Source organism: Metopolophium dirhodum, chromosome 3 (assembly GCF_019925205.1).
Source record: "Metopolophium dirhodum isolate CAU chromosome 3, ASM1992520v1, whole genome shotgun sequence".
Classification (NCBI taxonomy): domain Eukaryota; kingdom Metazoa; phylum Arthropoda; class Insecta; order Hemiptera; family Aphididae; genus Metopolophium; species Metopolophium dirhodum.
Genome location: NC_083562.1, coordinates 29,257,739 through 29,285,221, shown reverse-complemented (window position 1 = coordinate 29,285,221; position 27,483 = coordinate 29,257,739). Strand labels below are relative to the sequence as shown.

General features: G+C 37.0%; 1 protein-coding gene across 1 annotated transcript in view; it reads right to left on the bottom strand.

Annotated features, from left to right (window-relative positions):
* LOC132941803 (ecdysone-induced protein 74EF-like) overlaps nucleotides 1-27,483 on the bottom strand; it is a 116,165-nt gene that overhangs the window by 12,084 nt on the left and 76,598 nt on the right. The window contains exon 7 of the mRNA XM_061009980.1: nucleotides 8,453-8,596. Within this exon, the coding sequence (XP_060865963.1) occupies nucleotides 8,453-8,596 (144 nt within the window). The remainder of the gene's footprint in view (nucleotides 1-8,452; nucleotides 8,597-27,483) is intronic.

Sequence of the window (27,483 nt, the reverse complement as noted above, 5' to 3'; positions counted from 1 at the left end):
GTTAATATAGGTATACGAGTGCCCTCAAGTACCTATATATATTCCATTTCTACTAAGGTGAGTTAAAAAGTTATTATTTTTGCATCAAGTAAGTTAGTTAGTTTTCTATTTAATTTCTTAGCTAAAGGTACATTAAATTACCGTTGACATAACTTATAAAAAAAAAAATAGTTTTGGATCACATAGATCCATGCACTATTGTAGGTACTATAATTAAAAAGTAGATATATTATTTTTTATATATTATTCACTTTTAAACTTAACAAGTTAAATTCTTTTTTAACTGAACTCAACTTAACTTAAGTTTTTTCATAAACTTGCCCACCTTTACATAATATAATATGTATTGCGAATACTCGGAATACTATATGCATGTAATAATATAATATACAATAGTGGTTGCGGTCGGGTTGAGTTAGGTCAGGAAGTTATAAATTCAAAACGCGTAGGCGGCAAACTGCAATACAAGACTTTGTACCTATATTATAACCTGCTGCGACCGTCGGATTCGCATCGTAATCATAAAATGTTTGACGATTCTTATTTTAATAATAATAATATGCCACAACAATATTATTTACTGTTGAAAAAATGTGACCGTCCCGCCGTGGTAACTGGTAGTTTGCTGCAGGTTTTCGAGTAAAATAATATCATAATTTTGTTTTACAGTTTTACACACCGATGACGTCGGGTTTCTGGGGTTATCGTCGACCAACAGATTAAATCCACGATTTATTGTCAACACGCGGCGTGATAATATTTAATCAACACGTGTGTGTATAATACCAACACGTAACGTAATTTATTGTTATAACCTAATATACAATATTTGGCGCGTGTCACTGCACACATATTTAATGTACATACCTAATACATATCGTTATAGGTATACTAAGATTTAATAATATAAATTGTATTTATCATTTTTGTGAGTTGCGGTATGGGTAGTTTTCAGATTTAAATTGCAATCGGTTGTTATTTTCGGCCGTTTACGACCACGTTTATTTGTGCGCTAAACAAATTGTCGTACAAACGTCGAATTTTCCGTATATTATTATACACGACATCAGCTGTATAATAAACACATTTTGCGAATGTATGATCATATTCGTCAGCGATATCTGGTTCACCGCTTATTTCCGACGATGTTTTATTATTATTTTTTTTTTTGTTGCTATTTTGAGTTCAGTATTTTCCCTCAGCAGAGATAGAACACGAGGTTTTTTTGTAAACAATCGGATATGCACACGTTACATAATATAATATATTGTGTGGTATATATATAAATATAATATAGTATATACTAGTGTGGTATACAATTCGTCAAGTTTACTTTACACGCAAATATATATTGAACAATTTTAATTTTTCGACGACATAGCAATATTTTAACGAGTCAACGGCCTTATAAAGTATAAAGATAATAATAATAACATGACGACATGACGACATGACGTGTAGTTTTACGCACCATATTATAAATATTATTATTGTTATTGCTGTACTCGATTGTGTGGTAGCTGGGGCCGGGGCTGGCCCTCCAAATATATATCGGATAATAAAAGTTAGGTATGAAAAATGTTGTCTTCAATATGAGGCATAAAATTGGCTAAGAACGAGTAGATATACTCAAATTTGGTAAATGCTTGGATTTGTTGTATAATATGAAGGAGCGTCCTGTGGCCGATACTAACTTATTTTTTTCAAATGAGAACAAACCTTTTTTGCAGTAAATCATTAAGCCAATTTTGTAGTTATAAATCTAAATAATTAAAAATAAGGTCTTTAAGTATAGGTATATTTTTTTTAGCTTACAACCTATTTACAAATATACCAACTTAGTAGAAAGGTGTAGGGTAAATGTTCACGCAGATTAATAAGGGGAGATTTCAACCTCTCCAACAATTTGGTACTATATAATATTGCACCTATGTGGTGATTGTACATATTATGTGGTGAGAAACGCATCCGGAAAGGAAACGTCTGGTCGAGAAAATATTTAAGAGACACGACGGCGGCGGAGAGTCCCTCTATAATAGTATACCTAGGTATACACGCGTATAGTATAATATATTATTATAATAATACACGCGTCAGTTATGACCGTTGGGAGTAAACGATAATATATTATAGAAAGAAAAAGGTTAGGACGAGTCGAAAACGGGTTTCGGCCGATTAAAAACGCGCGAAATAGATCCATTAATCACTGAGGTGGATTGACGGGCATCGTCGTCGACTGGCTAGACCTCGGATCGGCCGGGTCCCATGCAAATGTCACGTCGGCGATACAGGTGTAGATCACACGCGGTGGTCATCGCCATTAGTCATCGTGTCCAGGAGTCGGTCCCCCGGACGACGGACGATGACGGACAATGATTACGCGTCCCTTCTGTATTTTATTCTATATCCGCGTACACCGTATATCATTATTATTATTATTATTAGTACAGTATAATATTGTAATTTCATGATACATCCGAGAAGAGGCTATTTATCAGTCTTATACGGCGTTGGTGCGAACCGTGACGACATTGTTGATATGTTAAGTATAATAATTATTCTGCGCGAGTGTTTTATATTGTATAGGAAACGGCGGCTGCCGCCGCGACCGTTACGGACAAAAGCAGGAAGAAGCAGCCGGATGACGACTACCATGACTATGACGACGACGACGACCACTACCACAGTATAATACGTTTCCTATAGGTACGACGCCTCTTCTTCTGGCCCGCGCAGGTCTTCGCCGTTCCAGGAGAGTTTGACGACGTCGACGACGGCGAAACCGGTTCGGCGAGCGTATAAATTCACTGACCCCACGCCAAGACCTTGGGAGTTTCTCTACATCGCGCGCTGGTTTTTTCCTCGGTTTTACACGAGTCTTTCGATTTTACTCTGAAACGGCGGAGAGCATTCCGAAAAGCAAAAAAAAATGGTATAATATAATATAGGTATATACAATATGATCGTCCGCGTCCCCGGGAAACGATATAATAACTCATCGACGGACCGCGCGAAAAGGCGTAATCCACGGGATTATAATAACAACAATAATATAATATCGAATATACGCGGTGTATACCTATTTAAGGGGCCGTGAGGGAAACGTACCCTGTAGAGCAGCTGCTGCTGCTGCTGCTGCTGTAATGTGCGTACAACTCTTTTTTTCCTTTTTTCCGATTTAATTTTTTTTTTTTTGTCGCGTTAAAGACATTATATAATATAATATTATTATTATATTTTTTTTGTGCTGAAAACGCGGAATTTCGACCCAAAAAGGGTGACGTAGGTTCTTCTCTTTGTTGTCGTCGTGCGAGCACATCCTCATCTGCGCGGGTCGTTGTGCAATCGCGTGCGTTTTATATATACAGCTGAACGACGGCAACGATCATAGGGTTCACCTGCAGCAACGTCCCTCTCATCGTCCCCGCAGTGCACTCGCAGCCACCGTCACATTATACGCGGTCGGTGTGATTTTTGGGGCATTTCCACCCTTTTTTCGCGCAAAGGGTTAGCCGGCCGTCATTTATACGACGCAATTATTGCGTTCATAATATAATACACTGTAGCAGCGATGTTATAATATATAAAAGGGTTTTATCGTTCGGCGTAGGGTTTTTGACACTTTTGTGGAAACCGGTGGCGCGTGTCGCTCTTTGCGCAATTTCAATGGGACTGACGCCTGCTGCTGCTGCGGCTTTATTATTTGTATTTATGTACGGTTGCGACGAAAGGGTTTGGCGCGCGCGCGTATTGCGAAAACAACTTCGTGGACAATGCGCGTGCACGTAAACACACAGATGTTTCCATAATTCTGATGTTTTCGTCGGAAATCCAATACGCGAGGGTTGAGCACCACCACCGTCGCCGAAAAGCGGTTATTAATATTATTATTATTATTATTATTATTATTATTACTATTATCACTATTATTGACGGCGGATAGTTGTAGACGACGAATTTTTCGCGACCGCCGACAGGAAACACGCGGTGTAAACAATAAAAAAAAAATTATATAAATAGTTAGCGAACAAACATGACCTATAAATTAAAGAAGAACGAATAGAAAAAAAAACTTGCGGATATGCTTGCGCAGCCCCCGCGGTTCGTCCTGCTGAGTATTACGTCACGATGGGTAGTTGTGCGCGACGACCGCAATGACGACAACGACGACATTGTGTTTGTGGGACGTGGACAGATTTTTATCGCCGTGCAATAGTTGCAATATAAATAATACATTTTGACTTACTAAACCGACCGCCCGACGACGACGACGACAACGACGACGTCGTTAAATTTGTTATATTATTATGTTCTTAAATTATTGTAACCGTATGTGTTTCTTACTTTATAGGTATATAAAATATTTAATATAGGTATCCATTGTAATATATTATTATGCTAGCTAAGATCGCGCAGACGAATCCGTTTATTTTTGAAAAACGTTCAAAACCACAACGATAAAATATGAACCGTGAAACATATTATAGAATATTTTGGTACGATTTGCGGTTTTAAATTTAAATTTGACATAAAAAACTAATAAAACGCGATTTACATGTGTAGGTACACCTACATAATGTATATTATTATGTATATTATAATCGTTTTATTTCAAGTTTATATTTATTGTCGTTTACATCGCGTTCAGCTATTTTGTAGACTGCCGGTAATTGAAGTTTAAATATTATTATATTTATGATACGATAACGAAAAAATCAGACCCTGCGTGAATTCGAGAATATCATAATTATTCATTATAGTATAATACAGTCTACCTAGTATCTTTATTATATTAGTACGATTTTAAATACACTGTTGAAACTGAAAACTATTCAAATTTGACGGTTAGTTTTTGTTACTTTTAGTGTAAACTAAGTTATCATAGATAGTAATAATGAATGAGTAAAGTTTACTTAGTAAACTATACGTCTATACTAATTTCTAAATTGCTGATAGTTTTCGTACGAGTCGTAGGTATACATAAAACTTGAGGTACATATACCATTTTAAAGAGTTTATATACTGCTGCAGGTACGTAGGTCGTTATATAATGTAATAAATGTTCTTTAATTTCAACGGACATCCGGTTCCGGCAATACGCCCACAACCGTATATATGCTATATATGTATACACGTTATACTGTTTGCAGTTTCTTGTATTTATATGATGTATAATATAAAATCAACCAAGCGAGTTTATAACTATACTCGCAGAGTTTATTAAGACACTGAGCATAATATACTTTTTTAAAACCGAATGTAATGATGTGTTTTGAAATGCCCACACGTACAATACCTATAATAATAGTGTGACGTCGCTCATTTTTGTACACATAAAACAAATATAACTGTTGAGTTCGAAATTTTTTTCTGTTTGAATCTCCAATGTTTAAAGGATTTTTCATTGACAATTTAGAGGTTCTTTTTTTCCCGAGCGCTTACGATATATTATTATATTTTGTCGACCCAGATTGGCTGTACAATTTATTGACTTAATAACGTTATAGGTACCTATACATATATATACATGTCTGTATAATATACATAATGTGGTTTCCGATTCCGGGGGGTATATTGTTTTACTCCGCGTCTTTACGGCGACAATGACACGATTTTATGATTTTTTTTTCCGTTTAACGTGTTTCTCGCCGACTATTCGCCTTGTAGGATAAAGAAAAAAAAGCCGATTCTCCGAGGTCGTTGAATATATCAATCCTAAGGGATTATAATAGGAACCTGTTTTTCGCGCTGGTTCCGATGGTCAGTCGCCGCCGACTGACCATCGGTCATCTACATATATATGCATAAGGGGAGACCGATGACCTTTCCCATAAACCTATACCTATAAAACCGATTTTTTTTTACCAACAGCTGAACGACGGGAAATAAATCGGTAGTAATTTATTATTTTGTATGTCCGTTATGTCAAAGGTCGCAACCGAATATCAAACTGACCGATGCGCATATTATTCGTATATGGCAACCATGAACAGCTATTGGCCATTGGGGTTTGTAAGAAATCTGCCAAGACAATAATTGCGTTTTTAGTACGTACATTTTAATATATATAAGAGCTTTCATATTCTATGATAGTGATTATAATATAAAATGCCATACCGCGGGAAACAGAAAAATTTACGAAAATAATATTGTATAGTTTAATAATAATTTAGCGTTTTTCTAGAAGTTATGACCGTTATATTTTTATGTACCTATAATTTATATTGGTTGTAATATTGCTGCAGACCGTTTGAATTGTTATATTAATATATTATTATGTTTGTATTATAATAATCGTTTGGAATGTTGTGATTACAGTAAATTACACACACTCGGAATTATAAATCCTTTTCATTTATCTATATGTAGGTGTAATATTAGACGATGTTTTTTTTTACTTTAAGCACCGCATACTTTATACAACAGCATGTCTCGCATTGAATCGAAATCAAAAATAAAATAATTTTATTCGTTGTCCAGGTGTTTGCGATCTGCGCCGTACCTATATATACACACATCACAAACACATTTATAATTTAATCGCATATTTTACACGCAAACTTTGTCGCACTTTATGAGCTCCGCGGCCGGACAATGATCAGGGGGAGGAGAACCGGTTTCCGGGGTGTATACCTATATAATATATTATTATACCGGTCGTGTCCGATGATGTCCACATCGTGTACCAAAACATGGTCCGCTGACCAGGGCAGTGGGGGTAGCGAAGAAACGATATCACGGGTTGGCCATATCCCTCATCGATATTGACCATCGTCCAGCGGTCGAACGGGTTTGACCGCCGCGCGAAATATAATGTACCCATACGATATTGTAATATATAACCGACGATTCCCAAGGAATGACCAGTGTTCGGAATTTTTTATTGTAGGCAAGCACGATAATCGCCGTTACGTGCTGCAGGGGTGTGTGCCGCTGAAGACGATTTTCTATCGACCCCGTGAATAATGGAAATAATAATATTAATACATGTACATACACATACGCGGTGATTTCCGTCGAAACCTTGAATATTATACCGATGTGGTCGGGAGTTGTAGAGGTTTAAAGTATTGTTTTCCCGGGAGCGTGCCGATGGGAACCGAATTTAACGATAACCTTTTTTTCGATATACCTACCATATAAATATACGGTCGGCGGGGTCGAGGAAATCGGTGTTAAACGCCTGTGTTTTAGTCGTTGCACGTTGTCATAATATTCGTTAAAAATACACGATGCAAAAGTGAAATTTTATTTTTACGAAACTATTTGGCGAGAAAACCATATATTATACGAATCGTGGTGTCTTGGGTTTCAAGGACTCGAGTATATAATTGGCTATATAAACGCGTTATATTCTATATTGAACGTGACGTTTGACACACATACGTTTAATATTATTATAAATTAAACATTTTGTATTATCAAATCATGATGAAGTGCCGATGGAAATTGTTCTTGTAAAATATATAACGCCGTCCGCAGGACAATAGAACTAAATATATTATGATAAATTATAATACAATATAATTCGACAAATGCGGACAAAGATCATATTATTATATATTATACTATTATTGCTACACTATAATATTGAATATTGATGTGTGCGTACTACGTATATTAAAATAATCTGTCCGAATAAAATCCTAGTGTCGATCGACCAAACGAATACAATTTAGGTACTTACCTATTATAGGTAGGTACCTAATAACGCAAACTAGTTCATATTATAATATATTATCGTGAGTTTAACGCTCCGAAAAAAAAGCCGGTGGCAAAAGATCGCGTTGATGTACATACATATGTACCGGAAACTTCCGAATCGCAAAGTGAAAACGGACTTTCTTCGAACCGGCTCTTCCGGTCTCGCGCCGTGGCGGCCGTGCCTATATATATATATATATATATAGAATATAAATAGATATAATGTTATGCGCGAGAGTCAGGATACGCCGCCGCCACGGTGTAAACAATAGAAAGTCACTGGTCGAAGGGGTATATATATTATATTGCTTAAACATATGCATTTATTTATTATTATAGGTGTGCACGCGCTTCGCCTGGCAGATTTAGGTCACGACGACGAGACGTCGTGACGACACAGAAGATCGTTGTTTTGACGAAACGAAATCGTAATAATGCTGTATAACATTATGCGAACACTCCGCCCGCCGAGATCGTGAATCATATTATTATGATATAGACGCGACGCGACGTAATAGTTTATGAGATTTGATGCCGCTGTGGGTACCAGTTTTTATTTCGGCAGCACACTCGTAAACAATGTATACGATAATATTATATTATTATATTAAACCATGTAATAGTGTGCCTACACGGCTATAATACCTCGTGTGACCTACGCCTAGTGACCTACATATTTTGTATTAATATTTTATTTACAAGATAATGATCTTGTTACAATATTAAATTATGACTATCGAAAACTCACCAGCATGATGGAATCCGTGCGGCAGGGCGAACGACAACTGTTGCCTGGGAGGCAGATGGTCGGCCGCTCCCGGGTTTCCTACACCGCCGTTGCCGGCGATCCGGAGGTGATCCAGGAAGTCGATGTTCTCGTCCTTTTCATTACCTGCAACGACAAAAGAACATTTGCGTTAGGTACTATAAACGTGCACATGCATAATTATTATTATAGTATATATTATGCAGTCAAAGGGTATTATGAAGAATGAATGCTGCGTGGTGATTAGCTATGATATATTACGAGGATGACATTTATTCAGATCGGTCACATCACGTATTGGCGATAACATAATAATTATATTTATTGTGCAGTTTGAGCGACAGACTTAATGTTTGTTCTAGCATTTGTGTTAGTAGTTTTAATTTACGTTTTACGTAAACCCGTAATTTTATTCGAATTATAATATGATTAATAACGTATTTGTATTCCATCGATTCTATGATAAGGTTTCTCAATTAATAAAATATAAATCAAATTTGATAAAAATAATATATACATAGACAACGCCGCCCTTACCGACGTCATACTATATATCACAGACACTTAGGTCTTGGCACCGTAGCGACCCTCACCCACCGTACCGCCAGGATTTATGGTTGGGATGGATGGTCGCGGTAGCGGTGAGGCCGCCGACACGAGGGGGAATAATTGACCGGCAGATACGGCACCGGAAGGGAAAGTGGGTTGAGGCGCCGCCACCGCCGCACGGTTGCCACATCGTTTCCTTGACCCACATTTTCACCTGTTTCCCAAAAGACACGTCTCCCCCGCAAACGCTAGAGCGAACTTATTTTAATACTATATATATACACTACCGTCGAATATACGTTTTATTATATAGTGCTTAACCAGCAATTATTATGTGTACACAACAATATAATATATATGGTATCGATTGTTTACGAACAGTCGATAAAGATCCCCCCCCCCACTCAGTGTAAGCTATATATTATAATAACTCGATCGACCGTGATTACCTATATTATTATTATTATTATTACCGATGGTGAAAATTAGATCGCTGACGGTTTTTTTCGGTCACCCCGTATATATTTACACGATCCGGAACAAAGAAAGTGACGACGTCGAATTTCGCGTTTGTTCCGGTATACCTCTATATATGTATACAGTATTGAGTAGACACACACATACACCGACACCGCACAAGGCGGTCGTTTTGAAAACGAATCCACTTTCAATGTTTATAACTCGCACAACGCGCATATTTCGTCCGCTCCACTGGCACGTATTTTATCGAGTATAATAGTATATAGTATATACGTCATTATAATATTAAATCCTATTATATCTATGTATAGAATATTAAACCACCGGCGTCGGAAGTCGAAGCTATGTTGTCCGTTTTGTTTTTCAGAGTTTTTGTTTGTATTATTATTAATTTTTCGTTCAGCCTACCTTTATGTCGTCGTGACATTGGCTGTACATCGAAATATTAAATATTATTATTATCTATGTATTACATCAAGCGGTTTTAAAATTACGGCCATTGCCGTATATATAAAACATTGTTCATGCGTTTGTGTGTGTGTTTTTTTCTCGTAACATGGCGTACTTATATTGTGTTCCCCGGAGTCTTAGCCTTGGAGGCTTAGCTATATAATTGTATTATGTATCTATTATTGTGTAGCGGTATAGTCCCCACCAAAAAGGGACCGGAAAACCTATGCCAGATAACAGTGGGCGAACACAATTTCTCGTGGCAATCGGGTCAGCGTGTGTTTTGGCATCGGGTAAAAAATGAAAAAAAAAACGAATAAAAAAGAAGAGTAAAAAAAAAGAACGAAAGAAAGAAAAATTCTGATTCTCTCCGAAAATAAACGTGCGGGAGGACGACCCATCGGCGCGCGGTACACGATGAATACGAAACTAGGTCAAACGCCCTTAGACCCGAAAAAGAAACAGGCCGACCGTAAAAAAAATACCCGTGACCAACTGTTGTCTCGGAATTGGGTCACGTATATGTAAGGGGCTAAATCACTATTGTAGACAGTTTTTTTTTTAAAACTCTTCTCTCCGTGCACTAAACGGTCGTAACACGTGTGTATAATATAATATAATATAATATATTCTTTCTTAACGCGGTTAAATTGACCGGAACAAACGAGTGTTTGAAGAAGAAGTCTTAAGAATACACGCATATTATGGGATACCACAGTTCACAACTATATAATAATATATGACGTATAAGAAAGAAAAAGGGATGTGACCAATTGTCATGCACGTTTGACCCACATATATTATTATCTCGGTATATAGTATTTGTTTTATATTACGATCGTCGACGATAATATAACATAATGGTCCCGTCGTTTGGGGTTTGAGGTCTACGGCCTCATGCTCGTAAATGTCTTACCGCGGCCTTGTGGTTGAAAAGGATATCGATGATGGGTATTCTGAAGCAGACCACAATGTCGATAAACAAAATCATAAATCTTGTTTGGGGGTATTATATTTTTGTCGTACATAATATTATACACATCGTAACGTTTATCAGGTATCTATTTTGTATTCGGATTTACGTAACCGATATACGGTATTAGGAAAAAAACCGAAACTGTAAATTCGAAAAACATCGTGACGGGACGATGGTCTATGTAAATATTATCGTGTGGTAGTAATGTAGTATAGGTATTTCTTCATATATATTTTGGCGTTAAGCATTTTTTTTTCTTTCAAAGAGACTCGACAGTCGTCGCCTGTTGGTGGCGTATTCGCGTATACAGCAATATAATAATTTATTATAATACGAATCATTACATGGCACAGCCGCGGTGAGATTATAACACCTTTATATTGTAGTACTAAAAAGACGATGACGTTATATAATAACGGATCGGTTACTATGATGTTGCGACACGCCACCGACGACGACGACGACGATAGGGACGCGGTGGACCACAACACGACACAATCCGCGCACGTCGATTATACGTCGGTCGTGTTGTTTTAATGGTGTTTGTTGGTTTTTTTTGACAATGCGGTTACGTAAGGTTGTATATAATATAACCACCTGGCCGCGGCGTCTAAGTAGTTCACGCAAATAACGATAATGCTGCAGTGATATAAACATCACGTTTGAATTTATTATACTATGGGTGTTTTAGGAAGGATCGCGGACCGATGGCCGTACGCGGGGTGCAGAGGCACTCGGTGGCAAAAAAATTAAACCTTATGGTGCGCGCGTCTGACCCAATTCTCTGTCTCGTATATTATTATTATGTGATAGGATGTTATGTATACACGAACGAGAAGAAACGCCCCGCCGTACACCTATGTGTAATATTATAATTTATAATATTATAATTTATACACGTCGACGCGGCGAGGACTACGTGCAGCAGCAAGCAGGTCGTCGTCGTCGTCATCGTTACGTTATTTAGATATTTTCGATTTATTATACGTCGCGAGATGGTCGACGCAAGAGACGCAAGATTACAAGCGCACCACACATAATATAGTGCCAAGTCTTTTAAATAAAGCAATAATTAAAATAGGTTTTATATTTATATTTGAAAATTATTATTGCGAATTTTAATCGACTCAAGTCCGGAAAACGATTTAACTTCATTATAATATTGATGTTTCCGAAAAAAGTTTCATACTTATACTGGCGACTATCTTACTATAAACGTGGTGCGGTGCTGCGCGCTAATAAAACTATAATATTATTGTAGTCTATATAGTTGTCGTTATAATAATACGATATTAATATATAATAATAATAATATGCACGCTTGACGACTTGTGCAGCAGCGATATCGTTAATAATAACTACGACGTTATTATGTATATAATATTACTATCGTCGTCGTAAATCGGAAATGCCGACTGGGTCATATACGCGAACGACGTTTCGCAATAACCCCGCATATCACCACTGCAATGGCACAATCTATATATAGTTGTATATATAACTCGGTCCGCGGACTTTCACTGAAACGACTTTTGCGTGGGAGTTTTCAGCGAGCGCACGCCCCCCGCCGCCCGCGTGTGTAGACGTGTGCCACAGGGTGGACGAGCGGACGGGCGGGCGATGACGGCGGGCAGACGCTAGTCTCAAGGCTGCGGTCCGCCCTCGCCCTATTTTCGAGCGCGCGGGTCAGACGTACCGGAGACAGACGCGGCGTGCTAACCTAACCGTCGTCGTTGACGCCACCGCCAACCCCGCTACCACCCCCGCCGTCATCGGTACCTACCCTTCGAGCGAGGCGTTTTTTCGCCGGCAATCGATAACAGCTGATTTCGGTCCGTCCGCCCGCCGCGCCACGCTCCGGCCCATTCAACCGGTGCCCGGAAAACGACGTCGCGACCACCGACGACGAACAATATTTAATATATTGTATAAAAGTAAAAAGGGAATCTAAATATCACCCATGTTATCTAGGAGGGGGGGCACGACACGTCAACCCATCCTGTATTGTTGTATATAACATAATAATACCCGTGCAGGCAGCTATCATATGCGTCGTCGATATCCTATCGCGAAAAATAAAAACGAAAACGGCCGCGGGGTCGTAATAATTATGATAAAATATACATTAAAATACAATAATATGTAAATGGGAGCAAAAGTGAAAACGACCTTGTTTTGCGAGTTGCGACGGCGGCGATGAGCCAATGGCGGCGGCGTCGACGGAATCCGCCAACCCGGCGGAATTTCACTCGATTTCCGCACCCGCAGATACGCGTGTGTATAAGAATATAGTAGTTATTATATATGTAGCTAGTATATATGCGTACACTTTATACATTTGATTTAAGAGGAAAAGTAAATATTATATTGTACTTAGTACTTACATAACTATATTGTGTAGCGACAATAAAAGTGAACTGGCGATATATTATAAACTATATGGTACGCATATACGTAGTGCGAGTAGCGAGTCATATGATGACGTCAATGTACGCGCGAGGGTATAATATCATATCGAGTGCGGTGTCGCGCAAGCTGTAAGAGTGTAACATATATACCTATAATATTATATATAATACGTGGGTGAGGTAAAACGTTATGTAGGCATCGTACGACGGCGGGTCGGTTCACACGCGGGGGTAGACGCCCGGTGATCGATCCTTGTAGCAGCGTCGGCGGCGGCAACGCGGTGGCCGGGACGACGGGGGTGTGAGCCGGGCGCCGGTGGACGGCGGCGTCGGTCCCGCCGGGGATGACGACCCCGGCGCGTTAACGTCGTACGTCGGCGAGGTGGCAGGGGTGGAGACTTTTACGTTTGCCACGAGCCGCACGTTTTGTGTGCTTGATAAAGTGCTCGTGGCCCTGGGACGAACAAAGGTCGTTTACTCTCTTTATATACTCTTGCACCCCGCCACTGCCACGATCGACACGACCTATATATGCGCCTGTCCCGCTCCTTTCCAACCTCTCCTCTGAGTAAAAGTCACCACGAGCGTCACCCCACCACCAAACCCACTACCCGCTCGCCCACCCGAAATGGAAGGAAGCCCTTTGAGACTCTTTTTATATATATGTATCTATTATAAGTACGCGCGAGGAACATTGTATATCAAAATGGATATTTCCTCGGATACCCGCCTTTAATATCCTCTCGGGTATAAAATTCGGACTTGCTGCATATCACGAGTCGTAATATACGTATACCGTTCAGTATTTTCGAAGTTTTGCTGTTATAATAATTATATATCGATCCGTACCTGTTATAGGTACTCGTTGGTGATTCAGAGAAACGACTGTAAGTAAGTACATTGCATATGGTGCATTAATAAAAATATTTGTCTAGTTCTTTAGTGTAATCGAGTAAATAATATGTCTATTAATATTAAAATATAAAAATTGCATATAATATTATTATAATAGTTATTTTCTAAAATCGACGAGAAAATGAAAAAAAAAAACATATGATTGCATTTTTGACGATCACAAATGGAGAACGATACAATTTCGTAATATATACTCAAGTAGATACTCAAGTATATTTATCTAAATAAACTTTAGCACAATACAATATATTATAAAATAACGAGTTTCGAGGAAATTATTTTGCAACTGAAATGACTGAAACAACTACAGTGTGCTCATAATAAAATTATAAAATATATGTTTTATATATTTTATAGAAACATTCATTGAAAAATGATCTCGATTACATCCAATTAAAAAAATGTATCCACCAATAATATTACATATTATATTAAATTTATTTCGGTTGTATTGTATGCGGGGTGTTCGAAAGCCCCACAGTCGAATATGAGATTCGAAATAAGTTAACACACGGTCGACGAACATAATATCTACATAATAATATATTAATAACGATAGTACGGCGGGCTTGCGTGGGCGTATTGTATATTATAATACTGCAGGTAGGTACATTTTTTATTTTATACTCTTTAGAAATCCCATTCGAAAAACCGGCGGAGAGACGCGACGACGACAATAACAATAAACGGTCGGGGAATTTTTTTTTTTTACGCGTGTAAAAACAATGACCGATGCAATGCGAAGGGGAGCCACCACCGCCACAGCCACAGCCGTCGCCTATAATGGTGACCTATTTCCGGGACTCGGTGTACGCGCGCACACACACTTCCTGGACGAGAGGCGGACACGAAGACGCCTGGGCGACTGGCCGTGAACTTTCACGCGCCCGATTGTTCAAGGCCACAGCGATTTCTCCGCCGACGGTACCCCATCGACCCCCGCCCCCGCCGCTACGTCGGCTATATTCATACATGCACACACGTATACGGCGACGGTTTCGTTATTGTACTTTCACTATTTTGGATTCTCAGTGACGCGTGCGCTCGTCTAATTATAATAAAATTCGTATCCGCATATATATTATTACATATATACGCGATACGCCGGCGGTTCAACAAACCACGCAAATGCACCACGTTACAAAATTATGTATGGGTATTATTATCATTTATTGTTGTCGAGATAAAATGCTCACGATGTCCGAATGGCTTTTGAGCGGAACATGTTTGATAATCGGACATGAGAAACGTCGCGAATACCGGCTGGCGCGCGGCCAAGAGAACTTCGGGGAGGCGTAAATAATAATAAACTAGACTGAACGCCGCTACAATATGGAAACTGCCGCCGTACGAGATCTTCGGCAAAATATTTTTTACAACCGCCATACCGTAGATTCGCCTATACAGCTAGTGAACCTACTGTACGGGGAAAAAATACCGTGGCGCGACGACGACATGTAATCCTTGTGAGAAACCGATGGGGGTAAAACGAACGGATGGATGTTTTTGTCGGGTAAAAGGTGTTTTTACCCCAAAAAAAAGATCCTATATAATATATTTGTTTGAAATAAAACGACGAAGACGAGGAGGCAGATGTGTAGGAAATGATTTCGCACAAAACCCCGATGATGAGTGCGTATATATACTCGGCTCTGACGAGGGTGCACACGCGATTGACCCACTTTAACAGGTTACCTTGTTTTTGCCTTTCTCCGCGGCGGCACAAAAGAATTTCGCATCGCCGTATTATATTTTTATCCTTTTATTTAATACATTTTTTTCGGGTTTTTTTTTTTGTTTTTTTTTTCATCTCCCCATGTCGCGGTCGTTGAGGGTAACAGGTATAACGATATAATATAATAAATAGAATCGGAGATTTGACTCGGTATGATAAAGAAATGTTTTCCGGTTTTATCTGTTATACTCGCGAAATTGAGATGACGAGTATACGTGCGTCATCAGGATCACTCGTGGTCCGTATTATAAAATCGTATGAAAGACTTACGGAATTGTTTGATGATGCATTTTTTGTAACCCTTGTAGATTGGCTTGATGTCTTCAGCATCGTCCGATTCGGAGTTCGTCTCGTCCGGTTCACACTTTACCCGTAGGTCCAAAGGTTTGGCCTCGATTTCACTGATCATCGCGACGATTACGTTTTTATCCGTTCTCGAGTTTAATACAATTCGTACACCGATATGCGATTGATGAATAAACACGAAAAACAGTCACTGGATATAGCACGCGCGCGCAAGTGCAATAGTAATAATAATAATAATAATACAATAAGAGTCGGTATTATATATTTTTAAAATTTTCCGACGAAAAATGAATTGAAAAAAAATTGAATACAAATACGAAAACAAATTTTCCTCGGGATAATTTTTTTTTCTTTATCGTACGCGGTTATTCATATAAATCGAAACCGAAAACTATAAAAAAAAAATTTAAAAACCGAAAAACAAAAATATAATATTATAAAATACTACTACGTTCGCGAGCACCGCCAATAAATTCACGTACTACAACGCATGACCAGCCGGTAGGTACCCGACGTCGATGAGCCAGCGCCGGAATATGAGAAGCTATACAAGACCACGGGCAACCGGCGGCAGCGCCGGTGACGGCGGCGTTTCCCCCCCGAGCAGTGTGCACCGGGCGGCGCGACCTAAAAACACCGTATACGCGCCGTAATTACCGTACCCACCGCTTCTCGACAATTTCTGTTTCGCCTAATGTATACCCAATATACATTTTTTTATATACCTATATAAATTAAAAACACCACATTTTTCCCTTGACGCGAATTAAAAATATATTATACGTATTTACAGTGCCGTATTATATTTTATATCGTAGGTATACGCTTATACGTCGTATTTTCGTAGCTCGCAGGTAATACACAATAATATATTATAAATCGGTGAATATTATACAAAGCGATATTATGAAAATTGTATAATTAACTGTTGATTTCGTTCGTATACGGATATGAATATAATATCATATTATATTAGTAATAGTAAGTATAGTAATTTTGTAGTAAATAATTGGAAAAATTATAATATTTAAAAATCATAATATGCTCGCCAGAGTGTGTGCAGTATATAGGAGGAAAGAAAAAAATGATATAGTCTATAGCTTCTCGAAAATTGTTTTATATTATTAAAATAATTATACAAATGCAGTTTGACTCATAGACATAGAACAGAATAGAATAAGCCAGGAATGATATAAAATATGTGAAACCAACATATAAATCCATGTAACTCTGTGGAATTATCAAAGAGCAACCTGAGGATTTATGAAGGAGATAATAACTTAGCATAGGCATAAATATAGCATTGTATTGTCTGTCTCTCTCGCACACATGTTGACTTCAATATATTACATATAAAACAGCTATTGGTCTATTCTATGGTTTGACCAATAAACACAATATATATATAGGTACACGCAGAAGGGCAGCGACCACCCGACCTGCCAGTAATTTTTAAAATGTAATTTTTGCACCTACGTCCCACACACAAAATAATATTATTGTAATGTGCAGTATACATTCATAATATTAATATGTATAATAATAATTATCGCGTAATCTCGTCCGAAACGGGAGTCTACATACTACATAGTAACGAACAGACAGTCCGATCATTAATTAATAATAATAATACGTGCAAGGGCACGCGTGTTTGATCGGACCAATTTTACGATTCGTTAATAATAATAGTCGTCACCGTATCGATTTAATATCATTAGGTATACAGTATACACCTTGATATGCACAATAATGTATAGGTTATAATAAAACCTTATCATACCGTTCTAACTGAGTAGCAAATGTTAAGAAAAATATTTTTAAAAATATATACCCGTTTACACCTACCTATTAATTATCATCTACTGATATATAACTATCTCTACAACTACAGTACATAATATTTTATAATTGTTATCTCACATATTGTTCAAATTCCTGTTTTGATAGGATGTATCATGAGTAATAGTAAAGTGTTGGAAGTTTAATATATTATTAAAGATGTGAAATATTGGAACATATTGATTTTTGGCTTTTCTTATGAAAAGCTAATTATCTCGAGTTTTTTTTTAGGTACTTTATCATACATACATTTATAATTTCACTAACTGTATTTATCATTTATACAATTATAGGACAAAATTTGGAAATTTGAATTCATTATAATTAGCCATTAATAACATAAAACATCGCGGAGTCTTATGTCTGTGTGTTTTTTTCTTTAATGTTACTTGATTTATTAATTATTTTAATATATTAAAGATTAAAGTGTTCTTTAATTTACACGAAGTAACAATATTAAAATATATCGATAAAAGAAAATGTTTGAGTGGTTATATTGTCAATTTTGGTTATTGTAATATTATACCTACTAATATGTATTGTTCACTTTATTGCTATTTAAAAAAAATAAAAAAAAAACCACAGATTCTAATTGATTTAATTGTGTTGTGCACTATACGCAATACACATCTTTACATTCACACATTTAAATGAGGCGTCTTCGGTTTTGTTCAATACCCAGTGTTACTCACTATGAACAAAATATAATAACGATAATATAGAAATCGGTATTATATTATTATATATGTAAATCATAAATTATATTATCGCGGCAAGGCACAGTGCACAGTGATTCTACGGCGGACGCACATTTTCGGACCACCTCCCGCGGTCAGTACAACCAGTGATTATATTATTATTATACGATTATAGTATTTCGTCGTTTTCGCTCTCCTCTAGTCCGAAACTAGGTCAATATAATAGACATTTACGGCCGAATCGTCGATGTATTTCGCGCGCGGATTTACATCAAACTATATAATATAACCATAAATATACCTATATGCAATTATAATAATGTACGTCTGGTCACTAGTCCCATCGGTGCCGCCACGTTAAGCTGCGTGTTAATCGGGTTGGAGATTATGCGTTTATTATGTTTGACATCCCCGAGTGTACGTCGGACCTACGAAACGAGTAACATAATTAACGCCACGACGATCACAGTCGTCTGATTCGTCTGGGATTTCACTTTTTTTTCGTTCGTTCTCGTTTGATGTTTGTACTCGTTTTTGCATAATATTATCTCCACAGCAACTAAGAGTCGTTAAACGCGCGAAACTCCGCAGCAGCAGCTAATTTGGAATCGACACGTTTCCGCGGTCATTTGCTGAAAACAGTGCAGCAATAAAGTGTATTATAGGAAAAACGCGTCGCGGGAATGCTATATATGTATAAAGTATAATAATATATTATTATTATTATTATCTCTGCTGCGGTTACTCGCACGTTCGGAATGTTAAAAACATATAATAATAATAGCAATATCACGGCATTATATTATTATGCCGTCGAAAAGCTGTTTCCGTATACGACGATATACAAGCTGCCCCGAGTATACGGAACGAAAACATATTACTATATACATATACTATCTATATATACGAATTACGAATTTCGATACGATAACGCGCGTGTGACTTGGTTTTTTTGAAATTTTACACCGTTTGAGTGGACATGAAAAATTAAATTCTCGCCCCCGCCGCCTCCACTGGTCCAAATATTGTACAATTGTAGTATAAATGGTTATAGGTACACGTATAGGTTCACGTTTCACGCAACGAGGTACATACTATAAGAATTCAATCTCCAAACGCGCAACAACACGTGTGTATCACTTTTAGCTATAGGTTAAATAGGTGGCATATATTATACATACGACTGCAGTGATATCGGACGGCGATTAATTACAATTATTATTTTAATCAAAACAATAATCATTTTTGGACGGATTGCGGATAATTAAAAAAAAAATTAGAACGATCGACCCCTGGCGGAAACAGCGGCCGCGGCGGTGCGTGCGTAACGGCTGAAAACGGCTCGCTGCAGTTTACATTGCGTTCGACGATTATAATAATAATATTATGTACACGACATCGTACTGCATAATATAATATTATAATGTTTACACGTCACGTAATTATCATTATTATTATTATAACTGTTATTCACACCGATATTTCCTAATGACCACGCGCGCGTGTTTATTTGATAATATCACTCGTTCGCGGTATATTATTCCTGGTGCGGGATATTAAAAACAAACAAATAAATGCAAGAGACAATGGAACTGATAATTTTCTATAAATAACGCTTGTAAATAAAAGCATAGACAAAAATAAAAAAACGTAATACGCCGCCGACGCACCACCGTCTGAATCCTCCACAAAAAAGGGTCAGGGTGGTAAAGGGCTACGAAACGAACGGCCACATCATATTATATTACTATATGACGTGGTATTATAAGTGGTACAACGGCGCAGCACGGGATCGCGTTCGTTTAATATGCATTGTTACAATATAATAATAATATACGTACACGTCATATTATTTACCTACCTGTTGTATAAGTAGATAGGTATAATGTACATGTACGTGAGTGTATAATAGTCGCTATATATTATTATAATGTGTTATTTGGGTTTTGTTTTGGATTTTTTTCTATCGCGTCGGGGGAGGAAAAATAATGTGCATATAAATATATAATAGTACTTATATGGAGGTGAAACAAAACACAAACCGGTTGCGTCTTCCTGCCCCCGCCGGGCGCGGGCGTCTCTTCCGGCACGAACGAATTCATTATAATTCATTATACACTTATATTTATATAAATAACTAAATGCTAATTCAACCCTTTTATTTCCACTACTCATATATATTATTTTATTATCGCGTGTGCTGCGCACGCGCAATAAAATAATTACGATAATAATAATTATAGAAAAAATACAATAGAAATAACAGACTCAAAAAATATATGCCGTCGAATAGAAAATAATATAGCTAGATTTTCAAATTTATATTCTCCGACCCACATTTTGTATTTTATATTAATATATTTTTATATATGTAGCCAATACAGATTGTATATTATTTAGTAGATATTCTAGGTAATAAATATAATATGTTTTCGTCCAGAAATTTTTTCCGCAATTATAATATACGCAGTCTGAAAAAAATATAAGTGCCTATAATGTTGGCGAGAAAAAATTGTATTTACTAAAAAATACTGTCTCAAATATAGACTATAATAAGTATAATATAACAAAATACAAAACCTAACCTAACCTAACGCATTTATACTGCGCTAATTTTTACATATTATACGATATGATAATAATATTATATAGCGTTTCTAAATCGACAAATTTACCATAGCTTTAAAACAGTATTTTAAAAATTTAATTTAGAGCGTGAAAGATCTTGATAGCGTGTCATATACATTAAATATACGAGTACCTAGATTAGGTATTAAACTGTAGGTGAGCTTTGTTTTTCGAGACCTCTGTCCATGATAGTTCCCATACGCACGGTTATTATATCTTATTGCAGACAAAATTATACTTATATTCTGCAGCAACAGATCGACACGGTCGTATTTACCCTGACGACCTCCCCGACCACGAAGGTTTGAATTATGGATGATTCAATATGGATAATAATGTATCCATCACATTCGTCTACATTTATTTTCAGTCAGATATTATGTTTTTGAAAAAAAAGAATATTATTTTGTTGTAATATTTTCTGCTCTTGTCATATTTTGCAAGGAATTTAGAATGTTATCGTTTGTTGAAAAACTACCCTCTCGTCGGAAAATCGTTTGAAAAATTATATTTAGGTTTAATTTATGTATGCATTGTTACCTTGGTAACTATACATAATATATTAATTTAATATTATATTGTATATAATATACAGTGTCTTCAAAATTGTGTGTGACAAAAATGGTGGAATCGCATAAGAACCAACATAATCCCCACCATTTTTGTCACACAAAATTTGAAAGACCCTGTCTATATTCCTATTCACGCTGCAGCACTATATTTCAGTATACCTATACATATAATTTAGGTATACTATTATACCGTTGCATCTGAAGACGCGGCCGACGACCCGGGACACGATGCGCTGCAGACGAAATAATCTTTTGTCGCTGCACATGTATGCGATTACACCTACCGTATGCGCTTATAAACTATAATAATATACTGTTATGCGTGAGCTGAAGCATACGAGTAATAAAATACGTAAAACGAAAAAAGGGGAAAAAAGGTCGTGCAAGGTGATAATCTGTATAAAAACAATAATTACCGACAGTAGTGTTGGTCGGTGGGGATGATGTCGGTTGGACGGTTTGCTTACCTGAAACAGACGAAAAAAAAACCGAAACATTAATTATTATATTTACGATTATTGTCGCTTATGTACTTTGTTAACACGCTAATTATCGTAATACATATTACATAATATAATATATGGTACGTATAATGTGTATATCTATATTATATACCACAGCAATCGTGGCGCGAGAGACGAGTATTATACAACGCATATATTATATACCTAGTCTATGTATACAAACATTGAAACATCGCTCACACGGTTTATTACATATTATATTATTATTATTATACGACACACATCGCGCCGGACTTAACGAACACGCATTGTTACCGATTATTCCGTCAAAAACGAGTCGATATACATAACACATATATATATATTGTGTACTGGGGGAAATGTTTCGGGCGGATCGTCGTCGGTTTATGTTATATTATTATATGATGACGTACGTATACACCCCAAGTCAGTTGTTCACACGGAAAAAGGGTAAAAAGACACAAAAAAACGCATTATATACATAATATGGGTATATACATCGGCATTCCGCTATTCGTTTGAAACACACCGTCGTACTATATGACGTCATCATGTGCATCGGAAATATTAGAAATTAATCTATAGACACGAGCCACGTTTATTTACAGATTTTAACGAGAGCTTACTACAGTTATTACAATTATTACTTACCAGAGGTATTACCTCAAATGTTAGAGTTTTCTTTCTATTTGTTTTTATTTCAAAAACATATATAACTCTAGCAATAAAATATTACTATTATTTAAAAAAATTATATTGTTATTTTAAGTTTGAGTCCGCGTCTATATGCATATATTGCATTTTTTTTCGGAATGTGTACGATATTATATATGCCAAGTCTGCGAGTTGTACTATGAAGTGACGTGTACCCTACATTTTTCACGACATAGTGATTAAATTACAGTTTTTTCGCATGTTATATTTTTTAGGGCTTAAAGCGTTTAAAACGAAATAAAAAAACATTTCTGGTTAACATCAAATCATTTTGTCTTCAAATTTTAAGGCATCCATGACGATCATATTATATATATATATATATTATATTATATAATATAACCCTCGCATTAACATACACAACATGCGTTGTAGGGCAAACGGGTGGTTATAAACAAGCATTATATTGGCACATCATTTTATTTTTCTATATATCAAATATTAAACGACATTTTTTGAGAGACTATGCTTTTGACGGCGGGTGTTCCGCGTATTTCGGGACAATTATGGTCATACACATCGCGCATTCACGCGCAATTAACGGCAATGTTTTGAAAATCAGACGTCACCGTCGTTGCGCAGGTCTACACTAAACATTACAATAATAGTAATAATAATAATATAATATTATGTACGTTGTATTTAAAACATACGAATGTAATTGTGCGGTGATTTCCAAACGTCGTCGACGCGCACACGCCATCGCCCAAGAGCGTAAACAACGTGTTGATGCGGTAATTATTTATTGTGTTTTGTACGAATTTTTTTTCAGCCCGTTCGTATCGCGTAAACAACCGTTGCGATTATTATTATCGATCGTCAGCGAAATTCGGAGACGTGAGTGTATATATATACATTTTATTGCGCGCACGTACTCACTCGCGATTGTTTATCCGATTTATTTTTATTTCATTTCTTTTGGACGCTTTTAAGTTTCAACTCACCGCAAACGGTATTATTGTTATTAGTATAATAAGTATAATATATTATTGTGCGCAGTTAAAATACGAGAATATACAAACATAATATATACAAACATTATAATACTGCTAGACTGTTATTATTTTACATCGTTTTCCGCCGGTACGATACTCACTATGACACTATAATATCATTATTACTCAATAAACATCGTAATCTATCATTAATTAGGTATATTAATTATTTATTATTATTATGTATAACTAATAATTATTACACGGACGTTGGATAATATTATTATCCGACCCGTGGTGTACTGGTATTGTAACTATTTAGTACTGCTGCAGTATATAATAATATTATATTATATAGGAGGTAGTATTATCTTATTGCGATCTCTAGGTCTACCCAAATTCTATCGCTAAATATTGTGTATACGACGAATATAATAATATAGTTAGGCACCGATATCGCGAACATTACAATGTCATAATATTTAAAAACGGATAACACTTTTGCATAATATTGTAAAAACTAGGTTGCTGTTGTTGCGCGTTGTAGTATAATATTATTATCGCTGCAACGTGTGCTGCAAGCGCCGGGTATACATACGCATATATACACTTTGGTATTAAATTAATATGTGCGAACTGACGACGTCGGCGAGACTCTGGCAATCTGGTTTCGTGTCAAGGAAATCTGGTCGGCGGAAGACTATGCGCAAACGTTGTATTTCAGACGTATATTTTTGTATATATTATATTATTTAATAATATTATTATATATTACACTCGCGTCGTTGTCGTCGTCGTCATAGATACGCACACACGCACACAATCATCGCGCAGACACACTTTCTTTTTCTTCCTATAAGGGCGCACGCAGCGCGACTATATACGCGATAACGCGATTCGATTCGCGTACGCGTGGCGCCGGATTTTTGCCGATTCCCCGTGCCGCCGGCGGAACTGTGATAACATTTTATGGAAGGAAGGATGGGGAGGTTATATATAACGCATGTTAATTTTGACCTCCATCCTTTATTTCCTCCCCTCGCATGCAACCCGATATCCGAATGAAATCCCAATCGACGACAATACACCGCCCATCGACCGCAATCGCGGAAAACTTTTTCCTCCGGCTCGCGTCCCACGTGTGAGAGGGTTGAAGGAAAAATAATGAAATGTATTCGCTGTCGCCTTATGTGGTATGTTTATATAATATATATATATATATATATATATTATATTGTATATGGTAGTTGTTAAGGTGCTATTGGCCTTGAACGAGTTCTGTGATCTTTCGTATCGGCACACGCGCACGCGCGCAACGCTACGGTTCGATTTTTCTCATTGTACACTCGTTAGTAGTTTTGCGCGTCGCTAGTCTATAAGCCAATACATACATATATATAATAACATTTCGTCCTCTTCCTCGCCGCACACACCGTCCATGCACATTGTGTGTCCGTACTGTGTCCGTAGGAGCTGCTGCTGCTGCGGAGACAACAATACGCCGGACTCGGGAGTCGAACAATCGCACCGCTGCCGAAGTGCACATAATATCATTGTATGCAAGCCTCTTACGCTTATAACATTTACCTATGTATTAGGTACGTGTAGTAGCAGTCGCGATTCATAATAATAATATATCCATTTTCTGGTGGCGAGAAAAATCGTATTGTATATATTATTATCAACGTCGTCGTCGTCATCGACGATGTAACATTATATGTATAATTCGTCCGGCGTAGGTATAATATAATATACATCTATTGTAGCGGGAGGTACCTTTGAAAATGTTCCTTTTCACTCGTCCGTAGGCATAATTGCATTGTCAAGTCGCCACACCTCCATAGCGGAAATATTATTTATATACTCCGACACTCAGTTAATAATATGTAATATTATATGTTATATATACGGTGGGTGGCCGCAGCATTTTCCAGTTTTTCTGCGCGTTTCATTCGATAACACAGTGATGCAGTACATATATTATGTGCCCTGCAAGTAGCTGATGACCCCCTGTTTATGTGAGCAGATATAGCTTCAACCACGTTTTTTGAAAGAAACGCCTCGATAAATCGTACGACGCCTCGAAAAAATTAACACTCGTTCAGGTCGGTACAGCAAAGCGTTCCTCCTCCATCTGCCATATAATATTCAGCAACAACATATTAAAAATTAAAATATTTTAATATGTCCAGCGGTACTTAAAGAAATTTCACGTGACTAAAAGAGTTTGCTAGGCACGTTTTGCTCGCAGCGCACATTTTTCGCAGTATCTGCATTTTTAGCTCTCATTGTATCACTCTCTCTGGTATATATTTTTTATATTTATTTATTCCTCAAGAAGATAATGGGCCTCACTGAATACGTTCATTATACGTGAATAAACCGCAGGGATGGGCAACTTAAACTTACCCAAAGTGCCAGTTTTTAAAACTTAGAAGTCCCGCGGCTAGGATCTTCTTCAAATATTTTTTCCCTCATTGTCTCGTACAAATTCGAAAAATATAAATTTAGATCACAACGTAGACATTTACGAGGCACCTGCAGTGAGCGATCCCTGCATGCAGGACGCAGGTATAGAGCGTATAATATATTATGAACGCTGAGGAATCGCAAGATTGTCGAATAAAAACGACGTGTATAAATTATGAGTTACCTCCGATATTATAACAATATAATTTACCGTGTTAGGGATCTCGTTGGAAAAACACACATTTTGTTAGTCGCACAGTGTTGTAATCTCCTATTGCAGTAAATTGTGTGGTATACCTAATAGTAAAAAAACTGATAGCGAACGGTTTCGCATATTTACTTACGAATCAAAATATTATCATTATAACATATATTATGTTAAATAGTTATAAACTAGTATATATTATTATAGCAACGTAATACACAGGTCTGTGAGTACCAAGGTATATACAATATAAATATATAATTCAGAAAACGGAAAGGCACTTAAATGGATTCTTTTTTAAATTTTTTATTGAAATCGTACGACACCTCAAATTTATAAGGCTGGCCTCTTAAAAACGATTCTATAACACTCGAATACTAAGAGATAAGGTTTAGAGAACACCATTGTAAACGAACTAACATAGTATTTAACACGTGGGACACGAACACAACAAGGAAATGCGTTTCGAGAAGATAATTCGTGTACAATGATATAAATATAATGTAATAATATTGTATATGCGTATACCTTTTTGTAAATAAAAGGAAACGGGTAAGCGAAGGATAAAGTCGGCAGACGCGTCTCCTTTTACTGCGAACGGCATTTGAAGTTGTACTGTTATTGCACCTATATAATATATATGCGTATA